The following is a 15,569-nucleotide window of genomic DNA, read 5'->3' as shown; positions in this document are numbered from 1 at the left end:
CCCACGTCTGCACCCGTGTGGCTCTGCAGGAGCTCAGAGGCACCCAAAAAATGTCCTCGCAGCTCCCCCCCAAGCCCTCACGGCTTCCCTAGCCCCAGCACAAAAGTCCCCCCCGGCCACTGCCAGCTCCACCGCAGCCCCAGGAGCAGATGAGCGCAGCACATTGTGCGGCGCTGCTAATTCCTCCGAGCTGAATCAGCGCAGGGGAAGGATTGCAAAACCCCCTGAAATGAAACCAAAAAAATCCCTCTCGCTGTTCTCGGCTAACCGAGAGCCCTGGGCAGAAGCCACCAGCAGGATGGGGGCCCAGTGAAGAGCACCACGAGCTGCACAAGGGCAAGTCCCGGTGTCCCCAGCACGCGAGCAGCCCAGGGAGCCCGTGCCAGGTCCCCAATGTCCCCATGGCTGGAGCAGAGCCTCAGCAGGACACGCAGCCTTTGTAGGGCCATGAAGGGGGTGCTGGGTCCCCGTCCCCTTACCCCAGGGTGAAGGATGCCCACGGGGAGCCAGGGTGTGCGTGCAAGTGTCCCGCAGCCCCCCCCGCGCTGCTGCAGAGCATTTGCTGCCAGGAAGAGCTTGTGGAAAGGCAGAAATATTGCTGGCTTCCTGGAAAGCTGACGGGGCCAGGGCTGGGGAGCGCTGGTCGCCCGCGGAGGCGGCTGCGGGCCAGCGCGAGGCCCGGGACGAGGCTGTGGCCCATCTGGGAGCGATTTCGGCAATTACGCCGCTCGCCGCCTTCCCGCTGGAGCGGCCGCGCAAGCACTGGGCTATTTTTACACGGTGCAATTAGCGGGGCAGGCTGCGGGGCTGGGCAGGCACCCTGGCTTTGCTTAACCCCTTCGTGCGGCCACGGGGAAGCGTCTGTCCCCGCCACCATGCGGGGACGGTCCCCGCCGGGGCTGGCACCTGGTCGGGTGGCTTCTGTCCTTCCTTGCGTCCTGTGGCAGCAGCCAGGGGCTGGCTGGAGCAGAGGGAAAAGCCCTTTTCTTGTGGAGCAGCACGGGCCTGGGGGCAGAGGGGGCGAGGGCAGGGCTCTCCAGGGATGCCTGTGGCACGGGGACGGGGAGGGGGACCTGTCCTGCTCAGGGCTCTGCCACCAAGGCCTTGCCACTGGGGTGGAAGCTGTTGGAGACCCCCGAAATGTCCGTGCTACCCAAAATCATAGAAAATGGCTCCTGAGTCCCAGAAATAGCCAGCATTTGTGGCTTCATGGCCAGACTGGGACGGGACATGGTGGTGCTGGTGCTGCCAGCACGGGGATTTGGGGTAAAAGTCACCCCAAGTGGCATGGGCGCACCCCTGGGACGAGCCGCATGGCACAGGGGAGCCCCGCTGGGCTCAGGGCACGGGGAACACAGCAGAATCTGCTGCAGAAATCCCATAAAAGCCAATAAATGGGGACAGGGGACAGCGGGCTGGTGGCTCAGCATGCACGAGAGCTGGAGCCTCGTGGCCGGGTGAGCAACGCCGTCGGGAAGGGCTTGGGAAGGGCTCGGAAAGGGCTCGTGCTCCAGCCCCGGCCACTCGCAGGCTGTGCAGAGCCGGGTCCCACCCCGCGGGGAGCACCAGGGGCTGGAGGAGGGAAGGATGATGAGCACAGAGCGCTGCCTGGGTCAGCGTCCCCGCGGGGAAGCACCCGGGGCCCTCCAAATCCCAACCCAAGCAAACACGCCACGGGCACCTCCCGGCGCTGCTGGACTTTGCACTGCAAAGGGCAGCACAAACCCGGCCGGCCCCACCAGGCCCCAGCGCTCCGCCTTCCCAAAAGCTCTTCCCCAGCTCTCCCAGCATTTCGGGACTTTTTGGGACACTCTGTAAGACCCGGTCACCTCGGCCCAGCCCCGAGAGGGTTGTGGCAGGGGCTGGAGGCTGCCGGCTCTGCAGGGGAAGGTTTGGGTGGCACAACAAGGGAGCCACTGTTCTCGGCAGCCCCGGCACCAAGGCGGCACCGGCCCGGGGCTGCGGGCGTGCGGCAGCGGGGTCTGGCCGCTGACCCCACGTCTGAGCCCGTAACCCAACCCCACCGGTGCTGGTTACAATTTAGGGCAACAATAACCTATTGAGGCCCCTTCCTGCTGCTCCTTGATCCAATTAAAGGGGGCCGGAGGGGAGACAAAACCTGATTCAAAGGCAGCGACGGGCAAGGAAAGAGGCAGAAGGCGGCATGTGAGGACGGCGGCGCGGAGAGGGGCCGGGGCCACCCATGGGTCCTGCCACCGCCTCCCCTGGGCACCGCTGGGGACTCAGCCCCCGGGCAGGGACTGGGGAGGAGGGCCAGGAGTGCCCCCAGCCCAGAATGTGCAGGACACCAGGGGACACATCCAGCACAAGTGGCTAAACTGGGCTGTGCCACATGGTATCTGCCCGGCTGCTGCCCCGTGCCTTCAGAACAAGGTTTATGTGGTCACAGAGTCCTCACCTGCTCGGGGTTTGGGATGAGAAAGCCCCCAAATGAGCTCAATGACATGGAGGAGAAAGCGGGGTGAATGAGGGCAGTGATTCCCTTCCTACCCTTGCCCCTGGGGACGCTGTGTAGGGGCGCAGCTGTCTGTGGGGCCGCGGTGGCTGCGGGTACTGCAGGATGTCGGGGCTGGGCACATGGGGGCTGTCCCCCCCTGCCCCACCTCGGGCCACGCTCCTGCCCCATTTTGGGGTGCCCAGGGATGCGTGGGGCTGGCTCAGCAGGCAAGGGGCCCCCGCGGCGGGGCACGGCAGGGCACGCGCTCCCCTTCCTGCCGGCCCGGCGTCAGTAATGAATGGTATGAGCTTCCTGCCCGCCCACTGATTGCTTCCTCAAAAACCCTAAACGAGCTGCTGCTGCGCCGGGCTGCCCGTGCACGGCTCGTGGCCGCGGCCGCCGTGCCAGCCTGGCACCCCTCCTGCCACAGCCGGTGCCGGCAGGGCTGGGTGCCGTGCCATTTGGGGTCTGTTGGTCCTAAACCAAGCGTGCAGCCCCCCTGCGCAGGCTCTGCCTCCTGGGGGGACCCTTGTGACCCCCAAATCCCCACCTCCCCGTCCTGCCTGCCCGAGCATCGCGCCCTGCCGTGCCGTGCCGTGCCGGGCGGTTGCGCCGCAGGGAGAGCGCGGCTCGCGCTCGGCACGTCTGCTGGGAGCGAGCCCAAATCCCCCTCCGCGGTTTGTCATCTCCACGAGATTTACAGGCGGGGAGAGGTGGGGAGAGGGCTGGAAAGGCGGCTGCCAGCGCTCAGCCCCAGTGCTGAGCACCTCCCTCTCCTCCCCGGCTCCCCGGAGCAGGGGCCCCGCTCGCCCCCGGGCGCCCTGCGGCCCCTCTCCTCCTCCGCCTTATCAGCTCCCCTCGCGGCGCAGCCACAACCTCGCGAAGCCCCGGCCTGACACGCCGCACGGCAGAGCCTGCCAGCCGCATTCCTGGCGGCCGATAAAGCCGGCAGCCAAAATAACCCCGGCCTGAGCAAACGGGGCTGCGCGCGGCCTCGCGTCTGGATCCAATTTAGCCGGGCGGGCTCGCCCCGGCTGAGCGCCGGCACGGAGGCCCACGCACGCGGGGGATGAGGAGCGGCAGGGATTGGGGTGGTTCCTGGAAAGGCGCAGAGGGGTGGGTTTTAGAGAAAGGATCCCAAAGCAGCCCCTTTGGCAGCGTGTTGTGCGCCCTGGCTCCCCTCGAGGGCGTTCACTCTGGACACTCCTGGTGCCCGGGGAGGCTGCCGCAGCCCAGCAGCACCCTCCTCCTGCTGCTCCCCTGCTCACCGTGCTGAGCTGCCCTTCCTCGTGGGGACGTGCCAGCACCTCCCCGCAGCGCCGGCGGCCGTTCCTCTCCCCTCCTGCCGGTCCCAGCTGCCGTCAGCGCCGGCTCGGGGCTGACACCTCGCGCGGGGATGCTGCGGGGCAGCCAGGGGCCAGCCCTGCTGTCACAGCTCACTCAGCTCCTTGCCAGAGGCCACGTTTCGGCACCCGGAGGCTCCCGACCACCCAGCCAGCTCCGTCAGCCCGGCACGTGCCGCAGCCAGCTCGGTGTGTGGCGAGGGTCCCGGTGTCCCTGCCGCATGTGACGGAGCCAGCCCGGCGTGCGGTGAGGGTCCCGGTGTCCTGCTGCCCTGCCAGCAGCTCTGGGACAGGCAGAGGCTTCCAGCACAGCCCAGAAAGTCTCTGTCCCAAACCCTCATTACCCTAGCACTGTGATCCTGGGCCAGCTCACGGGGGCGGTGTGGGAGAGGTGAGGCCGGCCCTAACCGGAGCGTTTGTCACCTCCGCAGCCTCGGTGGTGCCAGGCAGACAGGAGACATCTTCACCGAGCCTTGAAAAGAGGCGCTGACCCCTCACGGCCACAAAAAACCCGCTGTTCCGTTTCCCAAAAGGACGCCCCACGAGCAAAGCTCCGCCGCCAGCCAGCCCCCGTCTGCCTGGGGCAGCCTCAGCGCCGCACAAAGCGCCGAGCCCTGCCGCGAGCCGGGGTCGGGGCCGAGCTGTGCCAAAGGGACTCACTCGCCCGCAGCATCGCGCTGGGGGCCCAGCCCCGTTCCCAAGCAACGTGTGCTGCCTGGAGCATGCGCCCGTCCGGCTGCAGCCACCCCAAACACTGCCTTGTGCTGTGACCAGTGCTGCCATCACCCGTCACAGCGGCACGGAGCTCCCCCCCCCCAGCCTGGCGCTGCTGGGGACACGGACACGCTGTCCCCAGCACTGCCACCTCCCGCCCTCCCCACCCGCGTGGTGCCAGGGACGCAGCCACATCGTCCCCGGGCTTGTCCTTGGCTTTGTGTCCAAGCGCTGCCGATGCCAGGAGCTCCCTGCCAGGTTCTGCCCTCCCGCCGTGTTCACTGCGTGTCCCCAAGCACGGGGGGGTGGCGGTGGCTGCGGCAGGGCACGTCCCCACCCCGGCACTGCCACGCTGCCCCACGTCCCTCCTCGACCTCCCCATGGCGAGTCCCCGTCCCTACCCGGGCGAGGTGTCCAGCGTCAAGGTGAAGGTCGCGCCGCTGAACTTGCGCGTGTCCCACAGCTTCACCTCCCGCTCGCGCATCTGCAGGGACAAAGACGCGGCATCGGTGGCTGCGTGGCCGTCCCCACGTCCTCTCCTGGCAGCCCGCAAAGCAGCTGGGGGTACCCTTGCTTTGCGACCGCCGTGCCATGCAGGAGCCCGGGCTGGCACCCAGGAGACGCGTGGGGACGCCGCGCCGTGGCCCTGGCACGGGGTGGGAAATCCCAAGCAGTGAGGAGCGTACCTGGCTGAACCCCACGGAGATGAGGCAATCGCTGGCGCCCATCCAGAGCAGCCGGGAGTCCTTGTTGTTCTCGTGTCCCGGGACGCTCTGCAAGGCACAGGAGACACGGCCGTCAGCATTCCCACCGCCCGCGCCGTGTGGCTTCACGTGTGGCTACAGCACGGCCGTGACCAGCCCCGGGGCCGAGCGCTGGCTCCAGGTCCCCACCGAGAGGTGCCCACGGTGCCAGCGGGGTGGGGGCAGCCCCCAAGCAGTGACCGTCCCGAGTCCCCAGCCAGCGAGGTGGCCTCCGAGGTGCTGGTGTGGTGGCTGGGATGAGCGGGGCGTGGCAGTGGGTAACATGAGCGTGATGGCAAGGATCCCGGGTCCCCCAGCACCACCCGGGCTCCCCCTATGGCAAGCGTGGGGGTTCGGGGGGGTCAGAGCACCCAGAAGCTGCTCCATGCTGGCAGGCACCAGAAGATGTTTGACCCCGGCCATGGCCAGGGAGGGGGAGGCACTTACTTCCCCGGATGCTTCCCCGGGCTCTCGATCTGTGCCAAATCCCGGCTGCAGGAGGCAGGTGCCCCACGGGTGTCCAGAGGCTACCGAGACACCGATGGCAAACTGAGCCCGGCGGCGCTCCCCACACCTCCTCCTCCTCTCCCTGCAGGGCTGGGACCCCCCCAGCAGGCCTGTGCCTCATCCTGCCCGCCCCGGCACCGTCCCCAGCCCTGTCCCACCCCCAGGCCCCAGCGCTGCTGTGCCGAGGACGGGAAGGGAAGAGTTACTGCGGGCCGGCTCCCATGTGGCCCCCAGATGGGCCCTGCGGTTCCCGGCATCCCAGCAGGGCCCGGCAGCCAGCTCTCGCCCCGCAACGCAGGAGGCGCTGGAGCCTCCTCGTTCTCGTTTTACCGAGCGCCAAGAAGCCAGCCCAACCGCTAACGATTCCAGAGCTGTCATGGAAAAGCGGAGCTGAGCCCAGCGCAGCGCATCCGGCCCCTCCGCGCGGCCGAGCGCTCCCCGTGCGGCGCAGAGGGGCCCGCGGGACCCGGTGGCATCGGGGTTCTCCTGCCCCCTGGAGAAGCCTCGCTGGGAGCTACTGCCCCCAGTCCCAGCGGGACGCCCGCTCTCTGCACAAGCCGCCCGGGGCCTGTGGCCAGGGCTGGAGAAGGTGCTGGTGGTGCCAAGCGCATCCGCTGCCTGGCGCCGGCACGCGGCCGCCTTGCCAGCACAAACAGGGCGCAAAGCCAGCCAGCACGACGCGCGGGGAAGGCACTGCGCTGGCCAAGCCGAGCCCGGCAGCGGCGGCAGGATGTGGGGCAGGATGTGGGGCAGGATGTGGGGCAGGGGGGGCCCATTCCCCACATCTAACACACTGGCACTCTCCAGAGGGGATGGGAGGCCCCCGACAAACCCCTGACCCGGTGCCCCTTTCCTGCTGGCTCCATCCTGCTGCACCACGCACAGCTCCAGCACTGGCACCCCTCCGGCCCCATCCCGCTCCTGGGGCCCGTGACACGTCCCCCTTGCAGAGCAGGGCTGTGTCACCGCAGTGGGGACAAGGAGAGGCCCAAATCGGGGCAGCGGGGAGGCAGCCTGGGGGCTGCCAGCCCTCCCGGGGCCCCGCCGCCAGCCTGACGGACGGGAGCCAGGATCGGAGCCGAGCGGGGAAGGAAACCCCGGGAGCTGGGGCCAGGAGAGCTGGAAGCCCAACCCCGGCCAGCCCAGATCATCAGCGGGGAGATGGCTTCTGCACCTGAGCCCCGTGGCCGCGGCAGCCAAAACTCCACAGCTGGAGATTCGATAGCCGTGCGCGCCGGCTCCGCTGGCTCCCGTGCGCGGCCGGTGCCGGGGATGCGCGGCCGGTCCCCGGCTGGGTGGGACGGGGCCGAGCACCCAGGGGCACAGCTCGGGATTGCTGTGGGGCGCAGACGGTGCCAGGACCCTCGCACGGGGTCCAGCTCTGCGCCCTGGTGGGGCCTCGCCGCTCCTAGCCCACGTTGCGCACGCTGCAGTGGGGAAACATGTTTTCTGCATTAGTTCCATCCCGGGCTGAGCAGTACGTATGTCAGCAAATATGCAGGGAGGCTGGGGCCGGGGCGCTCCGGTTTCGGAGGTGGCTCAGACACCAGGCTGTGCAGATGTTGCCAGAGGTGAGCGTGAGCCGCTCCACCTAGCGGCTCCAGGTCCCCCGGGGGTCCCCCAGGACCCCCAACCCGTGTCCTCGGCCGTGGGCAGGTGGCGAGGCTGGGATGGGGCGGTGTGATCAGGACGCTTCGGTCAGCTGGAGCTGGGGGAGCTGCGGGTCCCTGGGGCTGCCTGAACTGGGCAAGAACCCAGTGCTTTGAGCCCAGGTGATGCTGGCAGCTCCTCCGTGTCCCCGCTGAGCTGCTCGTCCTCCTGGCAGCTCGGCAGAGGCTGGCGGACACCTCCAGCTCCAGGCTGGCACGCAGGGAGCCCAGGAGGGCCTTCCAGCTCCCCCGCCACCACCCGGTCACACCAGCGCCGAGGCAGCCCGGCCTCTCCCAGCCCTTTGTGCAGGTTCAGCCCAGCTGGTTTGAGGCAGCTCAGGCCAAGGGAGGGGAGAAATTTTGTGCTCCCTCCTCTGAGGCCGCTCGGCACCGCAGGGAGGGTGCCGGGGAGCTCTCCCCACCTCTCCTGGTGCAGGTTGGGTGCCGTGGGGGTCCCCAGCCCTGCTCCCCGCGGGGCCCCAGGGCTGCTGCGGGACGCGGGGGCTGCGGGGTGGCCGAGCACCGCGGGGGAGCAGGGCCGGGGAGGCTCGGCCGGCGTGTCGGATGCAGCTGTTGGCAGCAGAGCCCCGGCGGGGCAGCGCGAGCTGGTAACAGCTGCCGGCGGATTTCGGCTCCTCGGCTGCCTAGGAGAGCCCGACACAAAGCGAAAACTGCTCCCGCGCCGGGGCGATCCCTGCCTCCGCGGGGAATATTTACCTTGGGAAGGGAGGAGAGGGCAGGGAGGGCCGGGGCTGGGGAGCTCAGGGCAGAGCCGTGGGGCTGGGCAGGGGGGGAGCCCCTCGGTTCTGCCCTCTGGCAGCCCGCAGGCATCCGAAAACCCTGTGGGAGGGAGCAAAAGGGTGGGGAGAGCAACCGAGGCCCAGGGGGCAGGAGGAAAGGCTTCCCGAGGAGCCGAGGGGGTTAACCACCACGCATCCTCCCCGCAGAAGAATGTGAACTCCTGCTGCCAAATCCCACTTACTCCAGAGGTGGCCAGGAGTGCAGAGCAGCCTCTCGCAGGCCAGCCCCACGCCTGCAGCTCGGCTCCTCCGACCGAGGATGCTCGGAGAGAGGGGACAGCGCACGGATGGGGGGCCACGAGCCCCCAGCAAGTGTGGCTTTGGCATTTAGAAGCCGCCTTCCTCAGCTCTGTCCTGAAGCAGAGCGCGGTGCTTGCGGGCAGGGGACGAGGGGCACGGGGCTTGTCCCCGTGGGCAGCTTCAGTCGCCACACGCGGTGGCAGCGATGCTCCGGCAGCCACCACGCTGCTGGCACCAGCCCAGGGCAGGATGAGGGGGTGTGGGGTGGCAGCGGGAAGGGAACGGCGCTGCCTCAGTGTCCCCGTGCTGTGGGACATCCAGGAGGGGCCCCAGCCTCCGTCCCGTCCTTTGTGCTACTTGGCGAGGCCGACGCAAGGCTCCTGAGGATGCCGCCGGCCCAGCAAGGGCAGGAAGGCGAGCGGGCTCCCAGCGGGACAGCCGCCAGGCTCCGCAGCCTCCCACCTCCACAAAGAGCCGGGATTGGGGGTGGGGGGACGCCCCAAACCTCCCCAGCCCCACAGAATTAAGCAGTGGCAGACCCCGAGCCTGCCCCCTCGGCACGGCCATCCCCAGCGCGCCCGCGGGAGGGAGCGGCGTGCCCGTGCGCCCACGTCCCTCGTGATGCTCGGCCCCAAATCCTCCTCAACTTCCCCATGTCTGCAATACCAGCGGCATTCCTGCGAAGGACGGCCGAGGGGGAAGCGGAGCAGAGGAAATATAAACAGTCCCGTGCAGCTACGCTGGGGAACAGAAGCATGAGAGCGCCGAGCGCGCGGTGCTATAAATAGGCAGCCCAGAGCTAGGCCAACTTTTTCAAAGCTTCCCACGGTCTCCTTGGGAATGTGGGATGCTGCGGACCTTCCCCCCGCCCGGAGGAAGCTGCTGCTGAGGCTGGGAGTCAGGTACCCCCGGGGTGACCCCGGCGTGGGACGCCGTGCTGCTGGGGGGGGGGGGGTGAAGGCAGAAAGGCTCTGCCATCGCTCCGGCAGGATTTGGGGCAGAGGTGCCACACTGGGTTCTGGTGAGCCCAGCCTGGGTGTCCAGCTGGCCACGGCATCACCCTGCTGGCACGGCCACAGAGCCCCAAACCCCGCTGTGATCGTGGCAGGGGGCTGGGGGACAGCCACGGTGAGAGGTGGGCACCCCCCCGTCCCCACCTGGGCACCGCCAGGCACCCAGCCGTGCCCCCTCACCGTGGCAGGCACAGCAGGAGGGATAAATCCATGGGGACAAACCCCCGGGGACCCCCTGCAAATTGTCCCCAGCTGCCCTCAGCCCCAGCCCCGCAAGCAGCGGGCTCCAAGGGAGCTCTTTAAAACGTGAGCGCGGGCGTGCGCTCGCCCGGCGCGTGCGGCTGTTCCCTCGCCCCCGGCCCTGCCGAAAGGCTGTCGGGGGAAGTTTCTCGTGAGAACAAGCTCGGTCCCTCCCCATCCCACCCCGGCCACGCTCGGCCACGGCCCCGCAGCCTGGAGGATCCTGCAGCACACGATGAACCCCCAGGGCCCTGTGCGGGGGATGTGGGAGCGCACGGAGGCAGGAGGGACGTGCCCAGGTGTTGTAGGGTCGGGGAAGGCAGGAGGGGAGAAGCACTGAGCCCCAAAAGGGCCGCAGCCAGGAGGAAGGGGATGCGACACGTCTCCAAGGCGAGGGTAAAGGAAAGGAGACCACTGCGCACAGCAGCAGCGAGCCCTGAGCCCGTGTGAGGCTGCGGCACCGGGAGCGTGGCCTTGGGAGGGGGACGAGGCCAAGGCAGCGGATGGGGCTCAGGGGAGCTCTTCACAAGGCCAGCAGTGCTCACACCCAGCCCGAGCCGGGCCGGGGAGCACGGGGAGACTCAGTGGGAGCAAAAGGGTGGCCCCAGAGCCTGGTGGGGCTGAGCAGCCCCTGCTTGAGGCTCAGGGCATCTCCAGGGGCACGTCTGGGGCCAGCAAAGCCCCTGGCCGCACCGCTCTCGCGCCGCCCTGCCCTCCGTCACCGCTCTTGCTGCGTCACACGCTGCTGCCCACGGCTGGGACGTGCCCGAAATAGCTGCGAGGGGGCTGGGGGGGGGCAGGCCCTCCCCACGCACAGCAGCAGGAGCCTCCAGCCTGGTTCTGGAGGCTGAACCCTCACCATGACCTCCCGGCCACCCCAAAGTCCCCAACGTGGCGCACGCAGCACCCGCGAGCCCCGCAAGCACTGTGGGGCGTTGCAGCCCCGCAGCAGCGACCTCTCCTTCCTGCTCCGGGGGCTCCTGTTTTAGCTCCTCTCACCCTTTTTCCCCCGCTCTAAAAAAGGACTGGATTAATGAGGCGGGCTTGGCAAATTAAGCAAACGAGCCGGAGGAGCAGCCCTCTCTGCTCCGAGCGGGGCTGGCAGGAACCCATCGCTCACCTCCTGCACCGCCCGGGCCACTTCAAAGAGGGGGAGCTGGCGAGGTGCTGGCACCACGCAGCGGCCCCGGCATCACCCGGTTTCATAACCACGCTGGCTCCGGGGAGCAGGAGCCCTTCCAAGCAACCCGGCCCTCCAGCAACAGGGGAGAAAAAAAAAAAAAAAAACACACACAAAAAAAAACCCAAAACACAGGAGTGTTATTCCTCTTGGCTAAGCCAGCCCTGCGCAAGCTTCCAGAGGATTTATGGCATTTTAAAGTTTTCCCCTTCAGCGCAGCACTTCTCCAAGACTAAACATCTTCATCAATTCTCAGCCGGCCGGGGTTACGGCTGCGGCGCTGCGCCTCCCGGCAGCGAAGGTGCAGATTTCTCTTGGCAAACCCAGCGCCGGCCGGGGCTCCGCAGCCGGCCCCGGTCTGGCTGAGCCGGCAGCGGAGGGAAGTGAGCTGCCTGCTTTGAACAGACACCATCATTCACACGTTATTTTTAAGAGCTCAGCTAGACGGAGTCCACCCTCCCTAGGAGACTTGGCGCGAGCCCGCGGAGCTGGCGGCTCGGCAGGAACGCCGGTCCCCAAGCCGGCAGGTCTGGAGGGGGGGAGGAACGGGGGGTGGGCAGCCCACGGGTGGGCACGGGGTGAAGCTGGGGGCACCTCGCCACGATGCCAAGTGGCTCCTGAAGCGATTCGGAGGGCGGGGAGCACCTCACCCCAGCTCAGCTGCATCTGCAATCACCGGGTGGATGTAAATCTATTCTATATATTCTGCTGCCGCCCTCCTGCCCTGGTCTCCACTGCTTCCCTCCCCTCCCAAATGCCTCCCACCGCTTCTGCACGGAGGGACGGCGGCAGCCAGAGCCCCAAAAGCCACAGGAAGCCTCTAATAAGAGGCTGCTTCAACTTGATGCTGACGGCGAGCCCCAAGCCCTCTCCTTATTTCCTAATCACTGTTATTTGCTGAGCTGTGCGGATCCAGCTGCCCAGCCTCACCCTTGGCAAGTCCTCGTTCCCAAAAGCCTTTTTGCTCCAAAGGAACCAAAGGAGCTCCTGCACAAAGCCCAGGAGCCCGCAGCCACCCTGGAGCCCTCGTGCCCGCAGGGCTCCTCGGGGGGAAGGTGACGGTGCCAAAGCCCCCGGGAGCGCTCACCAGCCCCATGGGAGGGCAGGGGACCCACGTGGTGAACGTCACCAGGGCCAAGGAGGAGGCAGCCCTGTCCCCTCTGTGCCCCCACGTTGTCACCAGGGCCCCTTGGAGCGTCTGCGAGCCCTGCCAGGGCTGGGGCAGGGGGGGGCACCGAGCACCCCGCAGCGCACAGCCGGGAAGGACAGTACCTGGGATGCAGCCGGGCCGGCTCTGGGGTCAAAAATCCGCAGCTTCTTGTCCTGGTGAGATAAAAAGAAAACAGAAGGGGGTTAAGGACCCCGTGGCCAGCAGGATGTGTGGCTATGTTAGGCAGAGGGCTGCAGCGAGCCTCCTCCTCCCTACAGTGCCTGCTCCTGCCCCATGCTGCGGGCACAGACACATCCCCATAGCCTCACCAGGGCCCCGACACCCCCAAAACTGCTCCAAGACGCCCCCACAACCACTCTCCCTCCAAAGCACAGCCAGGGCTCGTGCTGACCCCTCAGCCCCCACCCTCCCACCGCTCTCCAGCATCCTGAGGGCGGCGTGGCGAGCCTTCCCCTGCCCGGCACCCCGCAGCCAGACGGGTGGGATGCTGCAGGGAGGTGCCCTGGAGCCAGCTCTGCTCTTTGCAGTGCCACACTTTGCAGTGCTCCAGCTGCTCTCTCGTCCAGACTCTCCTGCTCGGTCCTGCTCCCTCACCCTCCCTGCACAGCCTCGAAGCACCCTGCGCACCGCCAGCCCGGCGCCGAGCAGCAGGCGCCATCTAGCGCTGCTCAGCGCCCCTCACCGGGCTCAGATTGGGCTTTTTCTCCCCAAAACGGGGTCACCGTGCGCACCCCAGGAGCAGGGTAGCCAGCCACAAAGAGGTCGCCCCCTTTCCAAAGCCCCTGCGCTCAGCCAAGCAGCCGGCGCTCCTCGAGGGGCGGCCCTCAGCCTGGTGGGTTTGTGGCCACCAGGACCTGTGTGGGTGACAGTGAGCACTCTGCAAGCAGCCAGCCAGAGCCCAGAAAAGACCCCACGGAGGAGGAGGAGGATGGGAGATGCCCGCCGAGGTGCTCGCAGTGCTCGGCAGCCTCCTCACACCCTGTGCCACTCACCTTGCAGGAGGTGCCCAGGAGGTGGCCGTCTCGCTTCCACGCCAGGCTCTGCAGCTGGTCCCCGTGAGGTTCCAGTGCTGGGGGAGGAAAGCACGGTCAGGGCCTCCCAAAGAGCTGGGCACCCTCTCCGTGCTCCGGAGGACAAAGCAGGATGTCCCCACCCCAGCCCTGGGCACCCAGGGCAGGAGGGCAGGGCTGGAACAGTTTCCCAGCAGGAGCTCCCCTCGGCACCACTGATTTTCCACCCGAGCAGCTTGGTGTTGCCAAATGACCCCCTTCTGCCCCAGAAAGCAGGTTTCCCTTCCCCAGGTGGACCGTGTGTTTGCCATGAGGCAGTTGCCGGTTCTTCTGGACTCAGAGCCACTGAATTCAAAACCCAAACCAAGGTGGTGCCAGTGTGCCGCCACCACCACCAGGCCAGTTCAGCTCTGGCTGCTCAGCAGCCGACGGCACCAACATCTCCAAATTTCCTACCTGCCAGTGGCTGCTGCTGCCCCACGTCCCAGACGGTGACTCGCTTCCCCGCGCCGCTGCCCAGGACGCCATCCGCCGTGGGGTGGAACTGCAGCACGTCCACGGGGCCCCCACCGGGCCCCAACGTCAGCCCCGCGCTGCTGGGCAGGTCCTGGCCGCTCTCGGGCAGGCGCCAAACCTTCACCTGCGGCCCCCAGAAGATGTGGGTCAGACCCCGGGTGGGTGAGCCAGCCCTGGCCCTACACCCCGCAGCCAGCACAGAGCCAGCAGAGGGTGCTTGCTGCTCTTCCAGGCTGTGGTGCCTTCTACCCAGAGCCAGGAAAATGGGCCACCAGGTGAGCCTCATCGCGTGACCCCTGGTGGGATCGGGGCTGCAGGAGAGGGCTGATCCTTGGGGGATGCACCTCATCCCCGTCCCTCACGTCAGCCTGCCCCGTCCCCTACACCCCAGGGAGTGCCCACACAGCTCCCCGAGGCTGGCACCCCCCTCCCCAGGCTCCTGGCACTCCCGTCTCTCTGCATCCACCTCCCCAAGCTCTGCAGTGAAGCCCCAGGGACACGCCAGGTTGGGGACAGCGCGGCCCCCACGGCACCGAGCACTCACCGTCTCGTCAGCAGAGCCCGTAGCCAGCAGGAGCTGATCGAACGGTGAGAAGTCAAAGTCTGTCACCACGTCTGGAAGAAGAGGAGCAGAGGTCCAGCCCCGTGTCACCACCACTCAGCCAAGCCCCCCGCACACAGCGCGTTCGCCCCCCGTTGCTGCCCCCCAGTCTCAGCCCCTTTTCGCGCACACGCAGGGAGCGAGGTCCCCTCGGGGGACCCGGCCCCACCGAGGTATTTTAGGGCAGCTCAGCTTCCCTGCAAGCCTCCACGCTGCCCCTCGGGGAGCCCTGAGCACACCACAGCTGCGTTCTCCCCTCCTCGAGGTGCCACCGCCCAGCTTTGGCTCTGGTTTCACAACAGACATCCCCGGAGCCGAGCTGCAGGAGGAGCACGCATGGCACCAGGGCGCTTGCGTCAGCCCCACGCTGGCCACAACGCTCCCTTTGTAAGGGCCCTGAGCAGCGTGATGGGGGCAGGATGGTGACGGGAGCAAGGCTGGGCTGGCACCAGCACGAACAGCCCCTCCGGTGCTTCGGCACGCTCAGCAAACTGGGTCACCCTGTACTTTTTCCGCTTCCACGAGGCCGCGGAGATACGGGCCCAGGAGGCACGAAAAGACAAGCAACTCACTCCAGCTCCCGGACTTATCTGCCCTGTTCGCCCCGGGGAGGATCCAAAAATCCCTCCCCTGCTCCGAATGCCCGAGGGAGGCATTTCCCGGGCACGGCCGGCTTCAAAGGGCTGGTGCTGAAATCTCATTAAGGGCTCTGCAGCTGCTGGCTGCGCGCGCCGCCGGCCCTGCCGAGTGTTCCTCTGGGAATTCGGGGAGCTCGGTGGCACGGGGATGTCTGCCAGGGCAGGACGGAGGCTGGAAAAAAGCTCTGGAAGGGCAACAGGGCCAGAAAGGGGCTGAAACCAGCCCAGCAGATCATGGGCTGAGCCCCAGGAAAGGGCAGAGCCAAGGCAGGCAGAGCACAGCATGCACCGGGGCGGCGCTGGGACGGGCTCAGCAGCCTGCTTCCACCTTGACGCTCGTGTTTGGGACATTCCCGTTCCCATTCCTGTTCCCATTCCCGTTCCCCTCATTGCTGGAGCTGGCTGCACGCCACCAGGATCCCAGCTCCTCCACCAGCCCGGTGCTGGGCTGCTCCCGTGCTCCTCCTGCGAGGCTGCCGGCCCCGGGGCTGCTCTGCTGCTGCTCCTCGGGTGGCTCCCAGGAGCCTTTTGCAGGATGCTCGAGGTGAGTCCAGTCTAGATTTATGCTCCAGGGGTGCTTTTCCCACTGGAAAACGCTCACATTTTGCACTGGGAAGTCCAGGGCACACAACACGGGAAGGGCGCGCTGGAGGAAGGTCCCCAAAAGCCTGAGATCGGCAGCTCTAGAGGTGAACCCCCTGCCAGGCACAGCAGCCCAGGGGCACAGGGCACTGAGAGAGGGTCCT

At 67.5% G+C, this 15,569-nt stretch overlaps 1 protein-coding gene across 2 annotated transcripts in view; it reads right to left on the bottom strand.

Annotated features, from left to right (window-relative positions):
- The window catches only part of CORO7 (coronin 7), a 35,376-nt gene that overhangs the window by 17,619 nt on the left and 2,188 nt on the right, over positions 1-15,569 (bottom strand). The window contains exons 4-9 of one of the 2 annotated variants that reach the window (XM_068699353.1): positions 14,129-14,199; positions 13,525-13,708; positions 13,051-13,127; positions 12,160-12,210; positions 5,202-5,288; positions 4,917-4,999 (exon numbers count right to left, since the gene is read on the bottom strand). In XM_068699353.1, coding sequence (XP_068555454.1) covers positions 4,917-4,999; positions 5,202-5,288; positions 12,160-12,210; positions 13,051-13,127; positions 13,525-13,708; positions 14,129-14,199 — 553 coding nt within the window. Of the gene's footprint in view, positions 1-4,916; positions 5,000-5,201; positions 5,289-5,705; positions 5,779-12,159; positions 12,211-13,050; positions 13,128-13,524; positions 13,709-14,128; positions 14,200-15,569 lie in introns of those variants that run through there. The other variant, XM_068699354.1, reaches the window with a different exon arrangement.

Source organism: Anas acuta, chromosome 15, assembly GCF_963932015.1.
Source record: "Anas acuta chromosome 15, bAnaAcu1.1, whole genome shotgun sequence".
NCBI classification, from domain to species: Eukaryota; Metazoa; Chordata; class Aves; order Anseriformes; family Anatidae; genus Anas; species Anas acuta.
Note: the sequence above shows the minus strand (reverse complement) of the source record. Positions and strands in the feature narration are given on the sequence as shown.